This window comes from Solea solea, chromosome 11, assembly GCF_958295425.1.
Source record: "Solea solea chromosome 11, fSolSol10.1, whole genome shotgun sequence".
Lineage (NCBI taxonomy): Eukaryota > Metazoa > Chordata > Actinopteri > Pleuronectiformes > Soleidae > Solea > Solea solea.
In genome coordinates this window covers 3716945-3739988 of record NC_081144.1, presented here as the reverse complement: position 1 = coordinate 3739988, position 23044 = coordinate 3716945, and the positions used below count along the sequence as shown (strand labels likewise).

Sequence of the window (23044 nt, the reverse complement as noted above, 5' to 3'; positions counted from 1 at the left end):
ATTAAGATGTCAAATTAGTTATTTACTTGCATTCCTGAAGAGAACAATTAGTTTTAGTGGTTGAATGTTATGCGTTTGATTATTTCTGACTTCTCAGAGAAGATCCCAGTGAGTCGACTCAAAATGGGTATAAAATGGGAATTCAGTTCAGTTCAGTTATTTGCTAGATAAGTTTTTCAAAGATTTCTAAAAAATATATAACAGATAGACCCCCTGTTATGTTACTTTTTTTTAAGCACTGTATATCTACATATTTTCCTTATCTTTTGCATGTATAAATGTAATTTGTTGTCTATTATTAGCTTATGCGTAACTACTGTTACGTCTCAATAGCGTCAGTACTGTCGCTTTTAATGTTTGTATACATCACCCGATATTTGTGTTGTTGTGTTTTTATGTTTAAAATTAAAGCGGAGAAAAAAAAGAAGCTAATTTCACTACCATGATTGGCTGATTCGCAGAGGCGGTGTCCAGGCACGCTCGCGTCTGATTAGCTGTTCGAAGAATAGGTGGCCAATGACAGCGCAGCTTTTTAGTGAATGACAATTCAGGAACTCCTGCTCCCACCGCATGTAGCGCAAAGAAGGAGGCGTAAACACTGATATTGCTAACTATCCAGCGAGGTAAGCAAATAAAGCCGCACTGTGATCTATTTGTTCGTAAGATGTTGTATATTTGCACACTTTGACGCTACGAAGCGTCCCTGACACCTTTAGTGTCAAACGCTCGGTTTTGCTCGGTTTTCCTTTGTGTGAATACACCGCTTTGGTTCGCTCACGTTTAATGGAGCCGTGGCTCCGCCGTGCGGCCTGCTAAAGTTAGCCCGTCAACGACTTTGATGTTTGCGTCCTGCGCGGGAGATTTTGTTTTCGTGCCGTATTCGCTTGATTACTCGTCAAAACACATCTACGCTCAGCATTTACTATCGTGAGCGTCGTTTTCCCAATTTTCTTGGCAGAGAGAGGGAGCGATCGTCGACTGAAACGTGCTTCTTGGTTGCGTTCGCTTGGTGGTACGCTAGCATATGCTACCTAGCCAGCTAGTCCACGGGTCTCGCGAGTGCGCAGTGAAATCAACGTGACTAGGCCAACGCTAGCGTAGCCTCAACCTATGGCATTTGAGTCCGTTTAGTAGGAATAATGCTTTTTAGTCAGCATATGTAGCACATGATGAGCCTTTTAAAAACTAATATCTTGATTTGAATTATTACTTTACCCGATGCCCGTGTTTCGGGGGAGGTTTGGTCTATACGGCACGAGGATGCGTGCCTGTCCCCTCGAGTTAGCTTAATAAGTTAGCACAAGAACCACGACATGCTCTCATGTCCATTCCTGTAGCAGTCAACGGCGTGTAGCTTCACGTGGAAGGAAAAGTCAGTTCGCTCGGGCATACTTTCAATACTTGGGTGAAAACGAGCTTTTGTGAGGCTCGTGGGGGGGACTGGACGTATTTTGTTTTCAATTTTCGACATTACATAAGCTACGACTACTGATTCCAGAGTGTTACTGCAAATAAATACACGCAACAAGTTAGCCCAATTACCATCACCCAAAGCCTAGAGTTGTCATCTTTTATTGAGTACATGGGGCTTGATTACTGATTAACTCTCATTCTCATTGGCTTAATTGTCCTCAGCACCGTCAGCAAACAGAAGTTTGGCCTGTGGTGATCTCAGCATGATACCACTGAAGAAATTGTAAGTTAGTTAGATGCCCCCAAATACTACACCCTACAGCTGTTTTAAAATGTCCCTATACTGTAGATTAGACCCCCCTCTGGTAGTCACCATGTTTGGCTGTCCCTTCCAACATTGATGCGAGTTGTGTGCTGTAATTTGCCTCAGACACAAGGCTAGAAGTAGAAGAATTGATTGTTTGTTTGTAAAACATAATCTGTATTTCACTATAAACTGAAAATGCAAACTGCAGATTAATTGTCAATAAATGTTTAATTCAAGCAATCTTCTTTATCTTTGTAATCATTTTACAGTTATATTTTATGAGATGGCAAAGATTTGCATTGGCTGTAGAAAAACCCAACGTGAGTCAACCTCTCCACAAAAACTGCTAACACGATTTAAAAGCTAAAAAAAAATCAAATGGTTCTCAAGATGATTCGTTAATCTTGTTCAAAAATGCTTCATTAGTTATCTCTCAATCAGGTCATTCTTGATAGCACAGTATTCATTCCAGCAAAGTAAAAATACACACCATTGGCATGTCAGCTGTTGTCAGTTTCAGTTGTAAACAGTTGCATCACTTAAATGTTATATGTATATATCAAAGGAGAACATTCCTTTAATGTATTCAGTCCTTTTAATGTCAGTGATTCGGCATACTTTATGAACAATGCCACATTGCAGGTGCAGTTTGTCATAAAAAGGGACGCTATAGATAAACTAGAAAAAGAGTGCAGGGGGCATGTACAGTTATCGTTCTCCAAACCGTATGGTGAGTTATTGTGAGTCTGTGTGGCGGTTGCACCCACAAAGTCTGGAGAGGCAGCCAGGTTTTATACTTAACAGCTAGCTTGTGTCCAAACTTTGCAAACAGACTTGCAGGCCATTGACAAACCGGCTACAGCACTTTGTAAAAGAAAAGGGAAACTGTTTGTGTCCGAGTAGAAACCACTATCACACATTCGGGTGGATATGTCATGTCATTCAAGATGAGTCTTCACAACAATGACAATTAGATGCGCATAGAAGGCACTGTAGTCTGAACAGGTTTAACCACCAGTGACAAAATGAATGTGCTATTTTAATGTTATATGGTTTTAACCCTGTGCTGAAAAGGTTGACACTATGAGATGCTACTTTCTACCATTTAGGGTCAGGTTTTAGCGGGTATGTCAGTGATTCCTTATATTTGTTTGCACTAGAAATTCACACAAATACCATGTAATGTCTTCCAACAATTTCATTGCAAATCATTCAGCAAGAGGGTTGAGGTTGAAATAAGTCAGCACAAAGACCTTTCAATTAGTTATGGCAATTTATGTTGGAAAACTACAGATTTTGTTTGTTTTTAGTGAATAATCCTGGAGGTGTGTCTGTTGCACTGCACACAATGTAACAGTTCATATGAGCATTAACGGAAAGAATAGAGAACAATTCACTGATATTCATTGTATTTTTTTGTTTATGTTGCTTAGGTCATGGAGATGAACGTCAACAGTGAGTGTTTTGGATGTGGCCGTTCTGGGCATTGGGTCAAGAACTGTCCCCAGGGCCGTGGCGGCGGTGGTGGTGGTGGTGGTGGCGCACGTGTAGGTAGCAGGGGCCGGGGCCGATCCAAGGGTAATTACACGCTACACGGGCCATACCTTCTACTAGATAAATATTGCAAAAATATCTGTGCTCCACGTTATTCTATTTAACTTCAGTTTGTGTGCTCATTATTTGTAGGTTTGGGACTACAGGCAGGATTTTAGCACTTGAATGGCTAAGTGCCATTTATTTTTGAAATATTGTAGTCCTCTTTTCACACTGATCTGCCCCTGTCATTTCAGAGATGTTCTGCTATCGTTGTGGAGACCAGGGACACATGGCCCGGGATTGTTGTCACTCTGAGGATGGTGAGCATTGCTTTTCTCTTATATAATTATTTTACCTTCCATTGTTGTGGAGTGGTACTTAATAAGGCAGTTGTAAAGGTAATTCATCAAGAGTTCAATTTCAGTGGTGGATGAGTTTCTCTAAAATACAAATGCATTTTAATAGCAAAACAATTCTAATGTGAAGAATATGAACACCACCTGATGTTTTGTTAATAATTCTCCCCTCCCTTCTTAACAGCGTGCTATAACTGCCACAGAATTGGGCATATTTCCCGGGACTGCAAGGAGCCCAAAAAGGAGAGGGAGCAGCTTTGCTACAACTGTGGCAAAGCTGGTCACGTGGCCCGCGATTGTGAACATGCCAACGAGCAGAAGTGCTACTGCTGCGGTGGGTTTGGTCACATCCAGAAACTTTGCGACAAGGTGAAATGTTACAGGTGAGTGAGTTTTTATGTTGTTTTTTTTTTTGAGTTAAATTGGGGGCAGCACAAGACGTTGCTTAATTAAATATTGTCTTTCTAAAGAAACTTGTGTCTTTGGTCTCTTTCAGGTGTGGCGAGATTGGTCACGTTGCTGTGCGTTGCAGTAGATCCCAGGCTACTGAGACTAACTGCTACAAATGTGGAAAGGCAGGCCACATGGCAAAAGACTGCTCCATTGAAGCCACCGCATAATCAGTGCCCTCTGTTGCCCCTCCTTTTTTTCAGATTGATGGTTGGTTGTATTATTTTCTCTGAATCCTCTTCACTGGCCAAAGGTCGGCTAACAGAGGCTAGTCCCAGGCCAGTGAGCCTCTCGACATGTAATACAAAGAAAGGGGTGAAAAAATATCTTCTGCATTCAATACAAAAATGTTTTAGTTTGGTAGCGGTGTTATGTATAATGCTTTGTTTAAGAACCCCCCCTTTCCAAGCCACTGGTGATCAGAGATGAATAAATGGGACAACACATATGGGCATCTATAGGACCTCTGAGCTTATGGACGTGAGTCTCAGTAAAATGAGATAGCAGAAGGGAGTAAATAGAAACCGAACTTCCATGTATTGGTTATTTTGGTTCGTTTTAGTGGAATGAGTTGGCCAAGAGAGTATGACATGGAAACATTTCATAACATGATGCATTTCAGCCCTACAAGCAGCAAAGAGGGTGATGACAAACTACATGTTATATTGCTAAGATATAAATTTTCTTTTGGAGGTAAAAGAGACATGTTCTTTTATAGAAATCTGTTTACAATTTAAATATAATAGTCCAAGGTAGACTTTTCCTTTTCAAAATGGCTTTGGAATTTTTGTTTTTTTACCTTGGCAAAATTGAACATCAAGAACAGTTGTTGGAACAGCAGAATTAGGAGTTATTTGGGAATGAAAAATGTTTTCACAGAAATCAAAATGTTATTTTTGTACAATATCACTTAGACTACTGTATAAATACCATTTGCTTGTACTCAGTTTTTAAGTCGGAAGGAAAGTGCAACTGAAGTCCTAGAAAATAGAAATGTAATTTTAAACTATCAATAAAGCTGGAGGAGCACGGGGATGACATTTTGTCTGATTTGAGTCCATACGTTTTTATTTACAGGTCTTTGCTCTCAAGTGATTCATTCATGTTTGTGAAGAAAGATCATTTTGTTCTTCACTTGGGTTTATGGATAACTGGGTGTACATTTATGTTTTAGGGTAACTGCGTACAAAGTGGATCCTGCTTTCTTTGTAGACATTTTCTGGCTTTGTTCTGTGTTTACCTTGGCAGGACACCTGCAGAATCTGCATTGCTGATTTTAACCAGATTAAGACAATAGTTTGAAGTGGACACTGTCACTTAAAGAGTATTTTTCTGATGAGTTTAAACTGAATAAGGTTATCTCAAGTTTTATTATGTATACATATTTATCAAATTGTCTCCCATTGGAGTTAAAACCATCATGGACATAATGGTATTAGTGAGTTGTATTGACTTTTGACCCCAAATTAGTGAATTATGGTTATAGTCACAAACTATAATATGAGTTGAGGCAAAATTAGTGTAAGTATGAGAACTCACTCCACAGCTGTACAGGAACTAGGAACATTTTAGAATGACAAAGCTTGTGCAGGGAAAACATGGAATAAAATATGTCTATTAAAGGATGAATCCAATCTATGCTAATTGATATTTACATAGTAAAGGCTAGAGTATGTTACCTCTTGTAAATATAGTCCTAGTTATCTCTCAGAATAAACTCACTAGTGTATTGGTGTGTTTATCAACCTCCATGCATGCTTTGAGGATTCATTTTCAGAGAATGCTGTTTAAACCTGGCAGGGTGTCACATTTCTCATGTCAAATTCCCGACGGTTTCTTGCTGCACAGAATCTCGCCGCGAGGCACACACGAGTCACTGGACTGCACAGCAAACCAGCACTGCACTAAAGATAGAATTGTGGTGGAGGAGGAGGAGGAGGGGGTTTGAAATGGGAGAGCTAAATATGAAGTCATCCACCAGGATCCATGTTGTGCCTTCTTGCCTGCGAATAAGTGACTCGTGGGTGGAAATGGAACACCTTCACGGGAAGCTGCAGTGATCGGTGAAACATATTGATGATGAACACGATGGTCATTTAAACGCATGAAGGTGCGTCACTGAAACGCAGGACCCGTGCTATGCCATGCTGTGCCGTACTACACTGTTTGTTTACAGTTTTCACCTCGGTGTCTAAAATGGCAGCAGGGGTTTTCTTCTCTGCTGCTCCGCTCCGCAGCTGCACGGCTCCTTCCGGCGGAGCTGCAGCAGGAGACCCCCCCCCCCCCCCCCGCTCCATTTTAAAATAACTTTATTGAAAACTGTTGTCATGTAAAAGCGTAACAGAATAGGCAATAAATAAAAATGAGTAGTAATAAATAAAAATAATACTAACAAAGAGAGTAATTAAAAAACTATATTAAACACATAGGCCTATGTATATATACATATAAAAATTAACATAATTTAGAGTTTTAACCAAAGCAGTACAATCAGGGAACCTTTTGATAAAATTGTATATATTGACTATTGTAATATATTGACGACAGAATCTTTCTCGTGCTTCCCATGTGCAAAGAACATGATAAAACATTTAGTTGTTTTAGTTGTTTGTCATTTCAAGAGTAACTGGCTGCAGCAATTTATCTGTATCATTTGTACAACAAACGCATGTTTACACCGAGGTTTAACACACTAACATTAATGCATGTGATTTTTACCCACATGTAAAATTGTATTAACAAAAAATGTAATTTTTTTATACTCTGGCGGGCTTGTGTTTCCGCCTCCTCATATGACGTCATCACGTCTCGCCCAGTGAAAATTCAGGCGAGAAAACAACCGAAAACAAGCGGAGAGGAGCCGGAGTGAGCCGGCTTGTGCCTTTACGAGGGGGTCGCGGTGGTTCCTTTTTATTATTTATTTATATTTTTTTATACAGCTCTTTTTCGTCCGGCGATGAATAAAAGGAGATGAGGGGACTCGTGTCGCTTTACCGGGGCTTAGGCACCCTGAGTAACCGCCAAGCCGGACGAAAAACCGGGATTTGGGGTTCTCGGTGCGGGTTTTGCGGAACTCAGGTACGGTTCATACCGCGGCTGCTGCTGCTGCTGTTTATCGACTCAGATAAACAATGCGATGTTGTTGACACAGTCAATACTTTCTCAGTGTGTTTCACCTGTTTAGTGCAGCAGTGTGAAACAAATGGACGTCGCATTTGAAACTTAGTCAGATGTGAATGTGTTGGAACATCACATTGGAACAGGGACCAAGGGCAGAAAAACAACCAGTCTTTGTTTTGTTTTAGCCTCAATTACAGGGAAATAAAATGCACAAATACCATAAAGTATAATTGTGATAAAGGCTTGAGTGTTATATGTATTTTTTTCTCACAAAAAATGCGGGTCTTACACCAGGATGGATTAATTGAAGATTTCTTTGTAACTGTGAGGGGACAATTTTGTTTTTTTTTCCTGAAATAAAAATATTTAATAAAAATATGTTGAAACATAAAATAATGCACTACTGTTCCAAAGTCAATTACACATTAATTACAGTATAGTATGCAGTAAATATTCTCTCTCACAAGTAACTGTTTTAAATGCGACTTTCAGCTTTCTTTTTTTATTTTACATTTATACGTATTCTTCTGTATTGTATTGCTGTTCTGTACCACTATTTTCTTGTATATTCTATAATAATTCACAATTGTCTACCTTGTCTATGCTGTTTCTGTAATTTTCAGTCAACACCGAGCACAAAGAATTTCATCACTAATAATAATGTTGGATTGTTACTTATTACATGACAGTAAAGGATCTTGAATCTATAGGCTACCTGCAAAAGAACATAAACAAAAAATTGTTTTTTGTCAATCTCAAAGCAGGGAAAACGGCAACGTTTGTAAGCACAGATTGTAAGAAAAAAGGGAGGTACTAGATTGTAAACATGAATCCTAGACTAGACTAGAATATTTAGAAGTACCAGAAATAATTAGCATAGAATAATATATAAAGTGTACTTACAACATACTTTATGTTCAGAGTGAACAGTGTCATGAGTTCAGTCATAATCAACAGGAAGAGCTGTTATCAACGCTCGCATAGATTAGACAGGAAAAAACTGAGGGGGCCAAAACCCCTCGTGCCTCCTCGTGACACTGGAGCCTCTATGTACGGCTGTGTCACCATCCAATCCAACTTTATTTGCAAAGCACCTTAAAACAACCATAGTGGTGCTATACAAGGTGCTGTACAGAATAATACAAGACTAAATATATGAAAGACATAAAAGTTCACACAAGGTGATAAAATATATCTAAAAAAACAACAACTACAATAAGTAAAAAGACATTAAACGTGGGTAAAAGAAACAGTCGCACAATAAAACCAAAAATAAAATACATATCAACAGCTTAAATAATGGCACTTAAATCTGACGATCATTTGCATAAAAGTGGAATGAAATGCTGTGCCTCCTAAGAATAGAGCCAAGTGGGAAGAGAAGAGGGTCTAGAACTGAGCCCTGAGGGACACCAAATGCTTTCCACTGTGGGCTCACTTATAATAAAGGAACCATATTGTCCCAAACTGAGAAGTTTAAATCACAACACACAGATGATCCTGTAAAATTGCAGTCTGCATTCACAGCGTGCTCAGACTAATCCTATTGGCTCCTCTATCATTATGAGCCGCATCAAAAGCACAGTCACTATTTAGTCATGTTTTCACTCTTATTTTAATCCCCTTTCAACCACACATGTTTCAAATCATTCTCTACCTACAATAAAAAAAGGGGAAACTGTGCTGTTTGGGTTAGCTTGTTTGTGGTTCAACCAGTTTAACTCTAACATGCATGTGCTTCTGTCTACGTCTACAGCCACAGCCAAGCTTTGGGCTGTTGTTCGACATTGATGGCGTGCTGATCCGGGGAAGGTTGCCAATCCCTGCTGCAAAAAGGGCTTTTGACAAGCTGGTCGACTCTCAGGGACAATTTGTGGTGCCAGTTGTTTTTGTCACAAATGCGGGGAACTGCCTCCGACAAACAAAAGCAGATCAGCTCTCTCACATCCTGGGAGTTCCCGTGAGTTCTCAAACACGAATATGCACAGTTTTTCAGGAATAAAACTGCAGTGCGTCACTTTTAAACATTAACAAATGTCCGTTACATCGACAGCATTGTCAAATGAGTTCACACAATAGTGATTGAGCCCATCGGCTCCACAGGGCTCTCTTTGTCTTTTTGATGGGGGAAAACTGTTCTTGCCTGTACACACACACACACACACACACACACACACACACACACACACACACACACTCCCTCCCTCTGTCAGGTCTGATCATTCTGCTTGACAGAACATTTTCAGATGAACGATGCAGCACAAAAATAATGTTGCACCGTTTCTGTCCACAAAGACTAAACAGAGGCACAAACAAAATAAATCACTAAAAGTGACGCACTGCAGCTTTAATCTCCCCGTCACATCTCGTATAAAACACTCACTAACACTTGACCTGCTTTCAGATTACACAAGATCAAGTCATCATGTCACACAGTCCCTTAAGGATGTTCAAGAAGTTCCACGATAAGTGTGTGCTGGTGTCAGGACAAGGACCAGTCCTGGAAATTGCTCATAAGTATTTTGGAATCTTGTTATTTTCACGTTTTTATATCCATTACTTATTTAAAATTACACACATGGGTAAAGCTCTTGTGTTTCTCTTTCAGTTTGGGCTTTCAGAATGTTGTCAGTATTGATATGCTGAGGGAGTCATACCCACTGCTGGACATGGTGGACCACAACAGAAGACCCACACTGCTGGTGAGATGTGGTCACAAATTACACACGCATTGCAGAAATGTAAGAATATTTAAGTCTTACTCAGCAGCACATGTTCATTTTTACTTTCATTTCAGTCCAGTCCTGTTGCAAACTACCCTAAGGTTGAAGGTATGAATATGTACTTCTTATTTTATCTCAAATGTTTTACAGTTGGCCTCGAGTTACTTGTCAGATTTTCTCTAATATACAATATTTTCCCCTGTTTTATTTCACATACAGCTGTGGTTCTGTTTGGGGAGCCAGTTCGATGGGAGACAAACCTGCAACTGATAATCGACGTCTTGTTGACCAACGGTAACCTCAGCAGTATTCACCAAACCCAGAAGAAGCCTCACCTTCCCCTGCTCGCCTGCAACATGGACCTCATGTGGATGGCCGAGGCACATTCTCCACGGTAAGCTTTAAAAAAAATAACTGCCGTCACAGATAATATACAATTATACGTCAACATAACTAACTAGAGCACAGTCCGGGAAGCTGCCTCACACACTCTCAGACTTTGAGGGAGTTAGTTCTGTGTGTTAGAGCGGTCCATTTTGAACACTTTCAGTGAGTCAGCATCTTTGCAGACTTGGACAAAGGGAATTACCCACAGTTCATAGTGTGTGACCTAATGTGTGTAATGTCAAAAAAAAAAAAAAAAAAAGAAGATGTAATATATGAATGGTTATATATAACTGGATATTGTAAAAGAGAAAAAAGTAAAAATCCAATGCAATATGTACACAGATGTCTTATCAACAGTATTAGTATCAGTATCAGACACAAAAAAGTGGTATTAAACCACCACTAAATGCACTTTTAGTTAAAGTTTATAGATGATAAAGTTTATTAATCACCATTTATTTAAAAAAAAATTTTTTAAATAACCCCTTATGTGCTTTTTAAACACAGAGTAGATAGTATAAATGTGAAGCTTTCAGGGGTTTCAGTTAAAACAGGAACAAAATACTTAGTTTGATGATGTCAAAAAGCAGCATGGGATTATATGAATAGTTGGAATAGTCTTTTTTTGCTTCACACAATGAAATAAAAACAAAAGCAAAAGACAAAACTCTTTCCTCAATTACAGGGGGTTTGCAGCTGAACTTATAGCAGAGATGGTGTGAAGCGGATGACGATCAAAACAAAATGGTCCATTACTTTAAATAGAAATACAGACTTCAGTTGATTCAAAGCTTATTGGACTCTCCTCAACAAAATATGTACAATTAGTCTAATTTTGTTAGACATTTTAATGCTCAAATGTTACATATTGTGTCTTTAAATCAACTGAAAATAACAAAATAAATAAAACAAAGTCCCCAAATCACCAAATTAAATATCGTTTTTTGGTTGCCATCAAGGTGAATTAATAAAGCATGCCTGTGTATATTATTTACAGCCAAGTCTGGGAGAGTTGAGGGCTTAAAGGTTCAGCGGGGACATTTGGTTTGGGCCTAACAGTGTATGTCTCTGTGTTTTTTATCACAGGTTTGGCCACGGAACATTTATGGTCTGCTTAGAGAACATCTATAAGAAGATAACAGGTGAAGATCTAAAGTATGAGGCTCTCATGGGGAAGCCCAGTGAGCTCACCTACCATTTTGCAGAATACCTCATCCGAAGCCAGACCATGCAGCGCCAATGGAAACTTCCCATTACTTCTCTTTACGCCATAGGGTAAGACACCAAGTTTCTCCCTGTCTTGCAAATGTAGATAATGTTGGTGATGGATGAACATTAGGTCAAAATGATAAGCATGTTTTAAAAATGAGGCCGTGAGCTGCAGACTAATATTATTGAGATGTTGCTGAAGAATTTGGTGAGAAAGTATGTGTGAAAAAATTGAATCCTTCCCTTTCAGCTGCCCACAAATGTGACAGTGAACCCATCACACTTTCATTTCAGACCTTGAATGTTTCACTTCAGCTTTTCTTTTTTTTTTCTCATTACAATTATGCTGCTGTTGTGCTGTCACAGCTGTTCTGTGTTGTCCTGCTGGGTCTATGCAGCCGCTTTAATCGCTCTTCCTCATCTGTGAAGACGCACCCTGCAGCAGAAAATGCAAACTTTCTCACTCATATGAACAGACGTAGGTCTGGTGTGGTTGTTTTAAAGTGCTGACACACAGTGGCTGTCTTACACGCAGCTGACTGAGCTGTGTGCATTCCTAGAAATCCACAAGAGAGAGGCAGGTATGAGAGCCACGTATGTGAAAACATGGCTGCCAGTGTGGACACCGGGAAATGCAGATTACTCACCTGTGCCAGCTTAAGTGTACACTATCTTGAGAACACGTTTGCTGCTTTAGCTGTTAGATAGCCTTTTCAGACTTTGTAAAACACTCAACTCTCCTGTACCAAATTCCATCAAAAAAGTGCTTTTTTACCTCACTGGGACACTGGAGTTGTTGGTCTACTGTTGCTTCATTTGGTAAGTTTGTGTTACTTAGGTAAATCAAAGGATTTTAAACACCAAGGTTACAAAATAACAGCTTTGAACGTATTGATGGAGGCAGCAGTGGATCAACAACTCCTGTGTGTCGTGATGTAAAATCACTGATTTTCTCTCTGGACTCTGGTGTAGGGTTTTACAAAGCAACACAAACTTCTTTTTCCAGTTGGAAAAGGTTGCCAAAGATGAAGTGTTCTTCAAACATTGTATACTGCAGGTGGTTTAGATTTTGGGTTAGATTCTGGTTTTTAGCTCTGCAAAAAATGCCTCTAAAATAACAAGAAAATATAACCACGATTAGGGGAAAAATTACTTGTTTCAAGCAGAATTATCTGCCAGTGCAGCAAGAAAATGGCACTTGTTAAGTTTTCTTGCAACAAGAAAAAAATACCTTTTATCTAATACCAATTATCTTAAGTATCTTCAGCCTTCATAAGTAAATAAGTCCAAAAAATAGTGTGATTAGATGAATTGAAGTCAATTACACTCGTACATGTTTTCATTTTTTGCAGTATACTGAGCACACACGTGCCTCTGTGCAGTGAGCTTTGTATGGGATAATATCTATACGTGAGTGCCTCATACGGCCATGCTGAATTATCACTTTAATATCTTGCCTAAGCTCTCTCCTCCTGCATTCTCAGGGACAACCTCATGACCGATATCTACGGCGCCAATCTATACAACCGCTACCTGGAGGAAAGAGTTGCTAGAAAGAACCCCAAAGCTGTTGCTAAGATGGTGGCGGCCACAGGATCCACTGCTGCAGTGTCCCAGGACGAGGAGATGGACAACCTGTGGGAGAGCGAGCTGGCTCTGCCCTCTGCGACCTCCTGTAAGTCTGTCCTCGTCTGCACTGGGGTCTACAACCCCAAAGCAGAGGTTCCCTCCGACGCTAACCACTGCATCAAGGAGACCGTGTTTCACGGGCACCGCGACTTCCGATTCGACCCGGCGCTGGTGGAACCAGGCCACATCGTGCAGGACGTGGCCGAAGCTGTGGACCTCATCTTTGAGCAGGAGAAGTTTGTGCCTCAGTAGAGTTTTAAAGTGACATACAGTACAGTATGTCATCGCGCAGGCTCGAGCAGAGAAGGTGTGGAGCATTGTTCCACTTCACGCATAAGGCACGGGTCATACTTTACGCATTCCAAGTGTCCGCTCAGGTCCACGTGATGTCATTTCCATGGTGGTCCACATGAAACCTTCTCAGTCATTGGTGAGTAGTCATGGCCTTTAAGCACTGACTGTACACTGCTCCCTGTAGCACAACACTTTCCGGTCCAGTTGATCGAATGCTCTTGTTTTGATCTACACATGTACAAACAAGGACAAACAAATGCTAGCGTGACACAGAACTGTGGGCATGCATGAGCATGTGGAAATGCGATGCTACACAGACACAGTGTGAAAAATGTTTTATCACCTGACAGGGAATTTACAGAATAAAGGTCATCATCTAAACATTCAACACTGAAAAAAACTTAGGAGAAATGAATTGGGAATCTGTTACTAACCCTACTGCTACCTTTTTTTTAAAAAATAGTCTTAAACAACCTATTTGTCGTTAAGGAAAAGTGTAAAAAAAAAACAGCCTTATTTTACCCCTAGTAAATATGTTTTAAGTAATGTTTAGATTAATACAAATCCTGAAATCATCTTATATTTATTATGACAATTTACAAATGTTTTAAGAACAAAATTCCCATGACATTTTAGTTTTGTCACTTGTAATGGAAAATCTATGCATGGATGTGAGAGTGATACTGTACAAAAACAACACTTAGGTGTGCAATACTGTCCTCTAATAGTACTGTCTGTCTGTATTGTGTCCAGCTGTGAGAGCCTTGAACAGTATTTGCACAAATCAGAGACTGCCATGTTTGTCACGTGTTACCATGTCGTCCAGCCATAACCCATCCATGATGATGATGATGATGATGATGATGATGTTGTAGAACATTTTAAATCCAGGAGTAAAATTTTATCAGACGTCTATTTAGATACGAGGACGATGCAAAGACAAAACCTTTCACTGCTCCTCGTTTGTAAGAGTTCACTCGTTGTAAACACAGGAACAGATACTTGCAGACTGTTTTGTGTGTGTTTGTGTTTTTTATTTCAGTCAGAAATGATCCATATCCTGTTGGAGATTGTCAATATGTGAATTGTCTCCATGTAACTGAAAGTAAATGCTCAGTCCTGTCGTGAGAACATGAACAAAAGAGTGGGAATGGTGTCTGTTTTTTCACCCGCGGTCAGTTGGGACGAGCCCCAGCTCCCTCCCGTGATGACCCAGAGATGTGTTTGTTGTCTCCATGTGTACGTTGGTCCTCCTGCCACACACCATTAAAACCTAGTCCCTGCACCAGACAGCAAGGTCTGGTCCATTAGGTAGCCTTGATCTTTATATTGTGCTTCTTATGCAACACATCAATAACTTGAGGCAGTAACTCCATGTTGAGAAGTGGCCTTTCCAGGTGGTTGATGTCCAGGTCCACACTGGCTTCAGACGGCACCGTGTTCAGCCTCCTCCGGTGCCTCGGCTTCAGTGACTGCAAAGAGCCGGCCTCAATCCCAGTGTGTCTCTTCTCTATGGACAGGGTGAAGGTGGACATTTTGGCCAGTCTCAAGCTCCACAGAAGCAGCACGATGACACAGCACAGAATCGCCACCATCACAGTGTTGTAAGTGCCGGTGGTGCAGCTCGCCGCGACACATGAGGAGAAGTGGTCGTCTGTGAGGTCAGCGACGGCTCTCTGGGCCACAGAGCTCGGGCTGGCACAGGTGGGCTCCTTCAGCACCATCGCTCTGTTCTTCAGCAGCCAGTTCCTCAGGTACTGGATCCTGCAGTCACAGTGGAAGGGGTTCCCATGAAGGGAGACCCTTTTAAGACTGACCAGTCTATCGAACAGGCCCGGAGACACCGAGGTGAGACGATTGTCCTGGATGTGGAGCTCGGTGGTGCCGGAGGACAGATGAGGCACTTCCATGAGGTTCAGCGAGCTGCAGTTCAATTGCAGAGACGCATTCTGGACTGAACAGAGACATGACGGACCCACTGCATGTGCACATGATGTGGTGAGGAGGAGGAGGATCGCTGAGACTACACCAGGGGGCATCCTGCAAGGTCAGGGGAGGATGCTGCAGCCGTCACATGCAATTTTTCAAAATACATTTGCAAAATAGAATAAGGTTTGTCCGTGAAGACACTGATACAGTTTTTATTGCATTTTTAAAATGTAGAAAGTATTCTGTAAATTCTGTGTACCACAGTTTGAGAACCATGGATCTGTAGCATCATTACTCCCTGGACTCATCACTGCAACGCTCTTTGACAACTCAATGCTTCACCTTTCCACATTTATAGAAATAATCCATCGTTTAATCTACAACAAAAATTCATTCTGCTCTTCCTTCATTCACTTCCATCCTACAAAAGATATTCTTTTCAAACCTACACTAACACTTGACATCATCACTACTTCAGTTTCACTCTTTAAACAGTCATTAATGCTGTCAGAAGATATAAAGATATATCTGCAGTCATTCATGTTTTTATGAGCTGCTGTTAACCTCTTTTAATCTGTTCCAGTAAAATAATAACATGACATCATATTTAAAAAAAACAAAAAAAAATGACATGTTAAATTAAGACTAAGTCCAGAATGTGGCTCTAATTTAGAGTTGCTGAGCTGCTGATAAGATGATGTCCAAATCTAGGTAACAAACACATCTCAGTATAAAAATAAAATAAAATAAAATAAAATAAAATAAAATAAAATAAAAACACACACCTTTAAGAATGAGTGAATCCAATCCGTTACCTCATCCTCACAATCTCAATATGGCTTCACTGCTCTTAAAACAATGTCGCTTTTGAGCTTTAAGAACATTTCTGAACGTTTTCCTGACCTCAAGGTTTCCCTTCATATTGTAACAGCCGTGGCAGAATAATCACACACCCAGTGCAGAGCGGCGTCAGTCTGCAGAAAGCACCAATGACACTGCACGGTTATGGCGCAGTTGACATGAGAGAAATCCATCTGCTGTCAGGAGATAAGAGCATATCTGTGTCATGACCGTCGTCCACTGCAGTGCTGCAAAACACAGCTGGGAGCGTGTTCTGTGCAGCTCTATGCGGGGACTTGATTGTACCTCTGAGATATTGAATAATGAATAAGATCAAGTCAAGAAAAAGCCCGACAAACATCCACGGAGGAACAGCTTTCACGCAGAAAGGTAAGTGTGTATGAATTCACATTGTTGTCATGGTGATGCACTGACACAGTGTGCAGCATTCTCACCCACAGGTGGTGTAGCGACACTGATTTTCATTTTTCATTTTTCTAGAATGCCCTCTGGTGGAATTGCTGCTGCAACACTAGAAGAAATGACTGGAGAAACATGGAAGATGAAGAGCTTATATCTTCCTCACAGATATTTGTTGACAATGGTTTCAGGTATTTTCTATCTCCATTTTCTAACCTTTTAACAACACAATACATGACAAAGACAGTACACCATAGGACAAAGGCAAAATAATCCGCCTTTTTAACGTTTTTCAGCTTCTGTTTTTGTTTGTTTTGTACTGATTTTGAACCAGGACAAATTTAATTGCCTTATTTGAATTCATTATAAGGACCGTCCTTTCAGTCCATTCAGTCCAACGTCAGAAGAATCTAAGAATCCTTTTTCGTCTTTTTTTAAATGTCTGTTAAACATGAGAGCTTAATACTGGATGAGTGTATTTAGACCCTTTTCTGCCCTTTTCACAGGTTTAAACTCAGATGCTTTTCTTTCGGACTGTTTCTTATACACACACACATACATATATATATATATATATATAGATATATATATATATATACATATATATATGCTCTCCCCTAACTTCAGAAGGAAAGTCATTTTGAAGAGACTATCGCTTTTATCTTGGATTTCTCTTGATATTTCGTGACCAAAGGCAGCACTCTCCTTTTTCTGTATTTCTGCATAAGAAAATAACAACAACTAGAAAAGTAGGGAATCAAACCTGCAACCTTCAAGTCTAAGGGCGACTCACTCTACCACTGAGCTACCACCATCGTCCGTTCAACTGCAAATCTTTATTCTCCCCACTGGGACCACTTCATTTTGAACAGCACTCAAAAAAACAACAATACAAGACACAAGGGATCAGTGTAGAATCTGCATTTACTGGCCACTTTATTAGGGACGGATGAGCCAGTCCCCATAACAGCAACGTGAGCATCGGAACGCGATTGAACGGTGATTTAAGCGGCTTTGAACGTGGCACGGTTATAAGAGCTGGTGACAGGCTGGTGTGATTATTTCAGGAACCGCTGATCCACACAGATTTTCACACACAACCATCTCCAAAAAAAGAGAAAATATCTAATGAGCAGCAGCTCTCCGGGGCGAAAGTGCCTTGTTGATGCCAGATTGGAAATAAAAAGAAAGGAAGAAATAACGGTGACTCAAATATCCGCTCGTCACAACTACAATCTTGTCTTGAAGCAGATGAAAACCACATCTCCTGCCCCTTTATTAGGTGTCCTGTGTGCCTAATAAAGTGACCAGGGAGCGTATAAGCACAGAAGTGATCACAGTATGAGCTAAACGCTTCCTATCATGGCGAGAAAAGAAAGCACACGTGTACCATAAGTCATATATTTGTTTATTTTGCGTTCTCAACATTGTCACAGTTGAAGTTTTACAATAACTGGGGTCTTTACTGACTCACTACTCACTGTACAAACAGAATGCACATATAAATGAGGCCATTCTTGACTTTTTCCTTTTTGTTTTTAAAAATGTGTCTCACGCCACACTGAACAGCTCGGATGTGTGTGTGTGTGTGTGTGTGTACGTTTCACTGCGTGTACAGTATATGTGTGTGTGTGTGTGCGTGAGAGAGAGTTTGTGTGACGGTGGGTTTTTTGCATGTATGAAAACAGAGGTGAGTGGAAATGGCAGCGGACTTTCTAACAGTCTTGTGTTTTTTTGTTTTTTATTCTACAACAAATGTCAGTTCATGACAATCGATATGTTCGCGTATCACCCCACACGTCCATCTATGAGGCGACGTATATACATCCTGATGTTGACTGCCGATATCACAATAGAGAGCACTGATCGTATACACAGTATGTACAGCTCCTTCAAAACCCCCCCTTGGTCCCTTTACAGCTTCCTTCCTTCCTTCCTTCCTTACACACATTTTGATCAGTCCACACATGGAAATCCCGTATTTACACGATGAAAGCCCTCAGCGACAAGAAGTGCAACGTTCTCCACGTTTTTTTGTTTTTTTTTGTAATTTACACGATGGCTTCTGTGGGTGAAATGCATGCTGAGCTTCGACGACAACGACCAGCCTAACATGGAACAACAAGGACGACACGTCAACAACAAGGAAGTGACAAAAAAAAAACAACAACAACAAAACAAAAATCTAAATTTACAGGCTGATTTTTTTTCTGTTTTCCTTCTTCTTCTCTTTTTTTTTTCCTCTTCAATCAGCTCACAGTGAAAAGGACACGTGATGCATCAGATCCATGCAGTGCATTGTTGGGGTACTAAAAATAGACGTTGGAAGCACTACAACACACACACACACACACACACACACTCAAATAAAAATGACATAAACAGACTCCTTGGTTTTTACATTGTCCCGAGATTCCGGGAAGGTAGAAAAAGAAAATAAACTAAAGATGTGGAATGGACAGAAAGACACATTCATCTGAGCGTTACTGTGACATGTCTGCCCTCGTGAACCCTCTTTGTTAATCCACACCGAGCAGATTGAAAGCCTGACGTATGATGGCGATGATGAGGTTTTTGTTTTTTTTGTCCTCCGTGAATGTTAAAATACATGTACAACCTGAATACTGGGACGAACAGATTACTGCCACTAATTTTACACACTTAGAATAGACTCTTATTTGTAGAATGTAGAAAGTTAAATCTTTACACAGACCCAGTTCTTGTTCAGTTTGCATTATCGTAGTATTATTATTATTATAATATATATATGTATAACTGCATTTCCTGAAGAAAATTGAAAGTGTTTCTTTCATTATGTGCTTATCCAGCAAAATATTTTTGTCTCAGCCCTAGGAGAAGCGTTTCTTTTATTGTTTTTTATTATTAAAATATATACACACATTCCTCTTTCCATGGTTTATTGTATTTAAGTATTTATATATTCCCTAAATGAAAAAAAGAAAAAGAGAAAGATATATATATATGTGTATATATATATATATATATATATATACAGTATATATATAGATATATATATATACACATATATATATTTTATTTTTTTTCACCTGAATCTCATCCTGGACAAGACGACAGACTTACTTCCACTTTCAGTACAAGTCTGGATTTTTCTGAACATGATTGCACTTTAACTTGCCATGGTAACACTGATTCTGTTATACAATGTGCAGAGGATAGCCTCACATCAATAACATTACATGCAAAAAAGCAAAAGAATTTGCTTAGACATTCCACCGAGCTCCGAGTCTGTCCCTCTCGCGAGGCGGCGGGGACAGGCCGCGAGGACAGGCGGCGAGGACAGGCCGCGAGGACAGGCCACGCATTCATTTTTAACGAAAGACTCTTAAGACAGGGCTTCAAAAAACCAGCGGAAAAAAACCTAAAATAAATAAATTATTATCACATGAAAAAGAAAACGCGGGGACACCTTGCTCTCTCTCTCTCGTTCTTAAATGTAGAAAATCAGTACAAAGATATTGCACACGTGATAGAAAAAGGATGAAAAAAAATACTTCACTATGTAAGAACTGGTTTTTTTTTTTACGTCTTTCCCACTCACCAAAGTGTGTCGGTGAAGTAAAGAAACATAAACAAGGCAAAAGAGGATTTTTCTAAAAAAAAAGTATTTCTCTTTTTTGATGTCGGTTTTAACGCTGGATTCACACGTACGATGTTTCGGAGGTTAGTGATCGCCATTGTTGGTGCACTTTGTTCCATAAAAAAAAAAAACCTTTTCCACGCCCAAGCTCAGTTTAATGCTGTTTAGTGTTCGAGCTAAACCAGTTGGTGTAAGACTCGGGTTCGCGACCCGGTTGGTAAACAAGGGCCTTTCTGCATGGAGTTTGCATGGTTCTCCTCGTGTGTGCGTGGGTTTTCTCCGGGTTTCCTCCCACAGTCCAAAAACATGCAATATGGGGGTTAGGTAAATCGGACACTCTAAATTGACTGTATTGTGTGAGAGTGGATGGTTGTTTGTCTCTATGTGTGTCCCCTGTGACGACTAAGATTGGCACCAGCGACCCCCGCGACCCTCACGTGGAGGATAAAGCGGTAGACGATGGATGACTGGCTGCGTTATTTGCATAAGGTGTTTTGACTGGCTGACAATCAGACAGTTGAACGTTTCTCGACTTCTGTCACATGCAGACGCTGAGAAAGGTGAACGCGACGCAAGAGACTCGACAATTCAGAGTGTCGACGTGACCTCGGCCGCGTACGCGTGAGTCCAGCGTAAGAGTCGAGAGCAGCTGTTGTATATGATAAAGGCAAAAAGATTTCCTCCGTTACATGTAACATGAACCCGCACACGCGTGTGTGTGTGTGTTCTCAGACACGGCGCGCAAAGTAAACCGAGATTCAAACAAACCAATCAGCTTCGTTCACCCTGTGTGTGAGAACTGACAGGAAGTTTGCATCTTTTTTTGGGGGAGGGTTGGGGGGGGGCACATATGCAACAGCTGCCGTCCAGAGGCTCCTCCCTCTGATCCATTTTTAAAAGGCAAATCTTCCAGAATGAATTCTAGGCTGGACTGAAGGGGAGTTCAATCCTTTCAGGTCTACATGCCGTTACCACAGAGTCAGTATAATACTGATAAAATTCATTTTTGCTGATAACAATAATAATAATAATAATAATAATAATAACTGTAAGTATAATCTTACAAATTACTTTACGCACAATATACTGTACATGAAGTCTGGACTAAATAGATTATGCATTAATAGTTGGCACATTTAATTATGAGAGCTAGGAGACAACACGTACAGCTGTCATCTACAGTAAATACAGCACTAGAACTACTATGACTGAAATGGTCGCCTCGCTCGTTCACCTGCCCCCTTGACTCATGTCGGCGTGAGATGTTTGTACCCAAGGTTTTCTATTAGCGTCCACATGATGGCGGGAAATCAAAGAATCGAGAAGTCGACTTCTGTGCACAAGGAATGACGCCATTCTTCCTCACGCCTTCCCACCTGATTATGTGAAGTTAGGGGGGGGTGAAGCAGTGGGGAGCCACGGCCCGGCGGTGTGTGTTTAAAATATAGAGCATCTTCCTGTATAGAACCCAACCCCCCCCCCCCCCCCCCCCCCCACACACACACACACACAAACAAGACCCTGATAGGGCCAAGCCCACAAGCCCACTATCATCAGGCAAACTATTAAAGGCCCCTTAGTGGATGATTTGAGTCCCATTTCCATCCTGCATATTAGTTGGACCTGGAGGTGAAAAAAAGGTGACTGCGTGTGATCGGCTTCCGTCACAGCAGCAGTAAAAACACAGTGGACAGGCCATAGAGTTCTGCTGTCAGTCCCTTTGGTGTAAGCAATTGTCCCTTTCCTTCACTGAGTTCCCTCCTCTCGGTTGTTTGAGAGCATCACACTACGGTGCTGATGCCACTGTGTTTGGGTTTGGGTCCGCCGGGAGCCGAACCCGCCTGCTGACTGTGGTGGTGAGTCGCCGCCGTGTGCTGGGAGTGCGAGGAGTGGGAGTGGGAATGCTGGCTGTAGTGGCTGTGCTGCGGGTGGGCGTGCGGTTGGTGTGCATGCGAGGCGTAGGCCGGGTGCTGGTGGTACTGCGTGTGGGGCGGGGGGTGGTAGTGGTGGTGGTGGTGGTACGGCGGTGGGTTCTGGGGGACCTGGCAGTACTGCGGGTGGTGACCTTGGAGCTGGGTGTGCACCACCTGCGCCGTGTGGTGCAGGTTGGTTGGGTGGGGCTTGTGGGATATGAGGGTCGGGTGACCGCCCTGTGGGTAAGGCGGGTGACTCTGGGCAGGCGGTTTGCCTCGCTTGCTGCCAAAGAGCGACCCGAGGATGGAAGTCGATGCCGAGTTAGGGATGGGGGCTTGGCCGCGGGGCGCGCCCTCACGTGGCGTGGTGGCCCTCCGTCGCGTGTGCGGGCTGCTAATGATGGACCCCTGCAGGAAGGATACAAAAGACACGTAACAGCACTGAGCAAGTGCTACTGCACAACAGACACCTGCACTACAGCTGCAAGGCACCAGCAGGACTGAGTGTTTCCCCTACATTCATTCAGCAGCTAAATTACTGAGCACCGCTGCTAAACCATCAACGTGACCCTCACTCCAAAACCAACTGAAGTGACGACCAACCTGCTGCAACTTAAAGGGGCTATACGTAAGTTCCAAAGACTCATCTCTGTCGTGCATCACAAACGTAGATATATTATTAGATGCTGCATTGCCTGTTGCAGCATCTAATAATGACATGGAAACTCAGATTTTTTCAGAATAAAAGACACTGACGTTGACATTTAACTGATTTTGATAGATTGCTTTTATATTTAATGATTTATACTCCTGTTTTTTTCTTGGAGAAGAGTCAGTGCCACTTCTAAGATGGTGGCAACCCTGACACAGTCTCCATCAGTCAGTGCAGAGATGACTCA

General features: G+C 41.2%; 4 protein-coding genes and 1 long non-coding RNA gene across 11 annotated transcripts in view; 3 read left to right on the top strand and 2 right to left on the bottom strand.

Annotated features, from left to right (window-relative positions):
- Positions 1 to 481: 481 nt before the first annotated feature.
- Positions 482 to 5102, top strand: cnbpa (CCHC-type zinc finger, nucleic acid binding protein a). The gene is made up of 5 exons (XM_058642341.1): positions 482 to 623; positions 3154 to 3298; positions 3511 to 3576; positions 3797 to 3995; positions 4109 to 5102. Exons 2-5 carry the CDS (start codon positions 3157 to 3159, stop codon positions 4230 to 4232), a joined length of 531 nt encoding a protein of 176 aa, XP_058498324.1. The 5' UTR covers positions 482 to 623; positions 3154 to 3156; the 3' UTR covers positions 4233 to 5102.
- A 1792-nt stretch (positions 5103 to 6894) lies between these two features.
- Positions 6895 to 13875, top strand: LOC131468235 (haloacid dehalogenase-like hydrolase domain-containing 5). Its single transcript, XM_058642268.1, has 8 exons — positions 6895 to 7140; positions 8939 to 9142; positions 9587 to 9699; positions 9791 to 9884; positions 9980 to 10013; positions 10125 to 10299; positions 11379 to 11567; positions 12986 to 13875. The coding sequence occupies exons 1-8, from the start codon at positions 7033 to 7035 to the stop codon at positions 13380 to 13382; spliced, it is 1314 nt and encodes a 437-aa protein (XP_058498251.1). The 5' UTR covers positions 6895 to 7032; the 3' UTR covers positions 13383 to 13875.
- Positions 13876 to 14689: 814 nt separating this feature from the next.
- Positions 14690 to 16385, bottom strand: gp9 (glycoprotein IX platelet). Its single transcript, XM_058642270.1, has 2 exons — positions 16139 to 16385; positions 14690 to 15464 (listed from the first exon to the last, which is right to left on the bottom strand). Exon 2 carries the CDS (start codon positions 15461 to 15463, stop codon positions 14732 to 14734), a length of 732 nt encoding a protein of 243 aa, XP_058498253.1. The 5' UTR covers position 15464; positions 16139 to 16385; the 3' UTR covers positions 14690 to 14731.
- On the top strand, positions 15377 to 18974 carry LOC131468240 (uncharacterized). The gene is made up of 3 exons (XR_009241691.1): positions 15377 to 15471; positions 16285 to 16583; positions 16695 to 18974. It is a non-coding gene; the product is annotated as an uncharacterized LOC131468240 (long non-coding RNA).
- Positions 18001 to 23044, bottom strand: part of LOC131468233 (IQ motif and SEC7 domain-containing protein 1-like) — a 123396-nt gene continuing 118352 nt past the window's right edge. For 6 of the 7 annotated variants that reach the window (XM_058642259.1, XM_058642260.1, XM_058642263.1 and 3 more), the window contains one exon: positions 18001 to 22553. In XM_058642259.1, the coding sequence (XP_058498242.1) occupies positions 22014 to 22553 (540 nt within the window). In that variant the 3' untranslated portion in view covers positions 18001 to 22013. The remainder of the gene's footprint in view (positions 22554 to 23044) is intronic. The other variant, XM_058642265.1, reaches the window with a different exon arrangement.

What these genes read in the sequence shown, in the direction of transcription:
- cnbpa (XM_058642341.1), top strand. Translation starts at nt 3,157, where the DNA reads ATGGAGATGAACGTCAACAGTGAGTGTTTTGGATGTGGCCGTTCTGGG. An exon ending in TTGTTGTCACTCTGAGGATG is followed by an intron (nt 3,577 to 3,796) that starts GTGAGCATTGCT and finishes CCTTCTTAACAG; the next exon opens with CGTGCTATAACTGCCACAGA. An exon ending in GACAAGGTGAAATGTTACAG is followed by an intron (nt 3,996 to 4,108) that starts GTGAGTGAGTTT and finishes GGTCTCTTTCAG; the next exon opens with GTGTGGCGAGATTGGTCACG.
- LOC131468235 (XM_058642268.1), top strand. Translation starts at nt 7,033, where the DNA reads ATGAGGGGACTCGTGTCGCTTTACCGGGGCTTAGGCACCCTGAGTAAC. An exon ending in GCGGGTTTTGCGGAACTCAG is followed by an intron (nt 7,141 to 8,938) that starts GTACGGTTCATA and finishes CTACGTCTACAG; the next exon opens with CCACAGCCAAGCTTTGGGCT. An exon ending in GTCCTGGAAATTGCTCATAA is followed by an intron (nt 9,700 to 9,790) that starts GTATTTTGGAAT and finishes TTTCTCTTTCAG; the next exon opens with TTTGGGCTTTCAGAATGTTG.
- gp9 (XM_058642270.1), bottom strand. Translation starts at nt 15,463, where the DNA reads ATGCCCCCTGGTGTAGTCTCAGCGATCCTCCTCCTCCTCACCACATCA.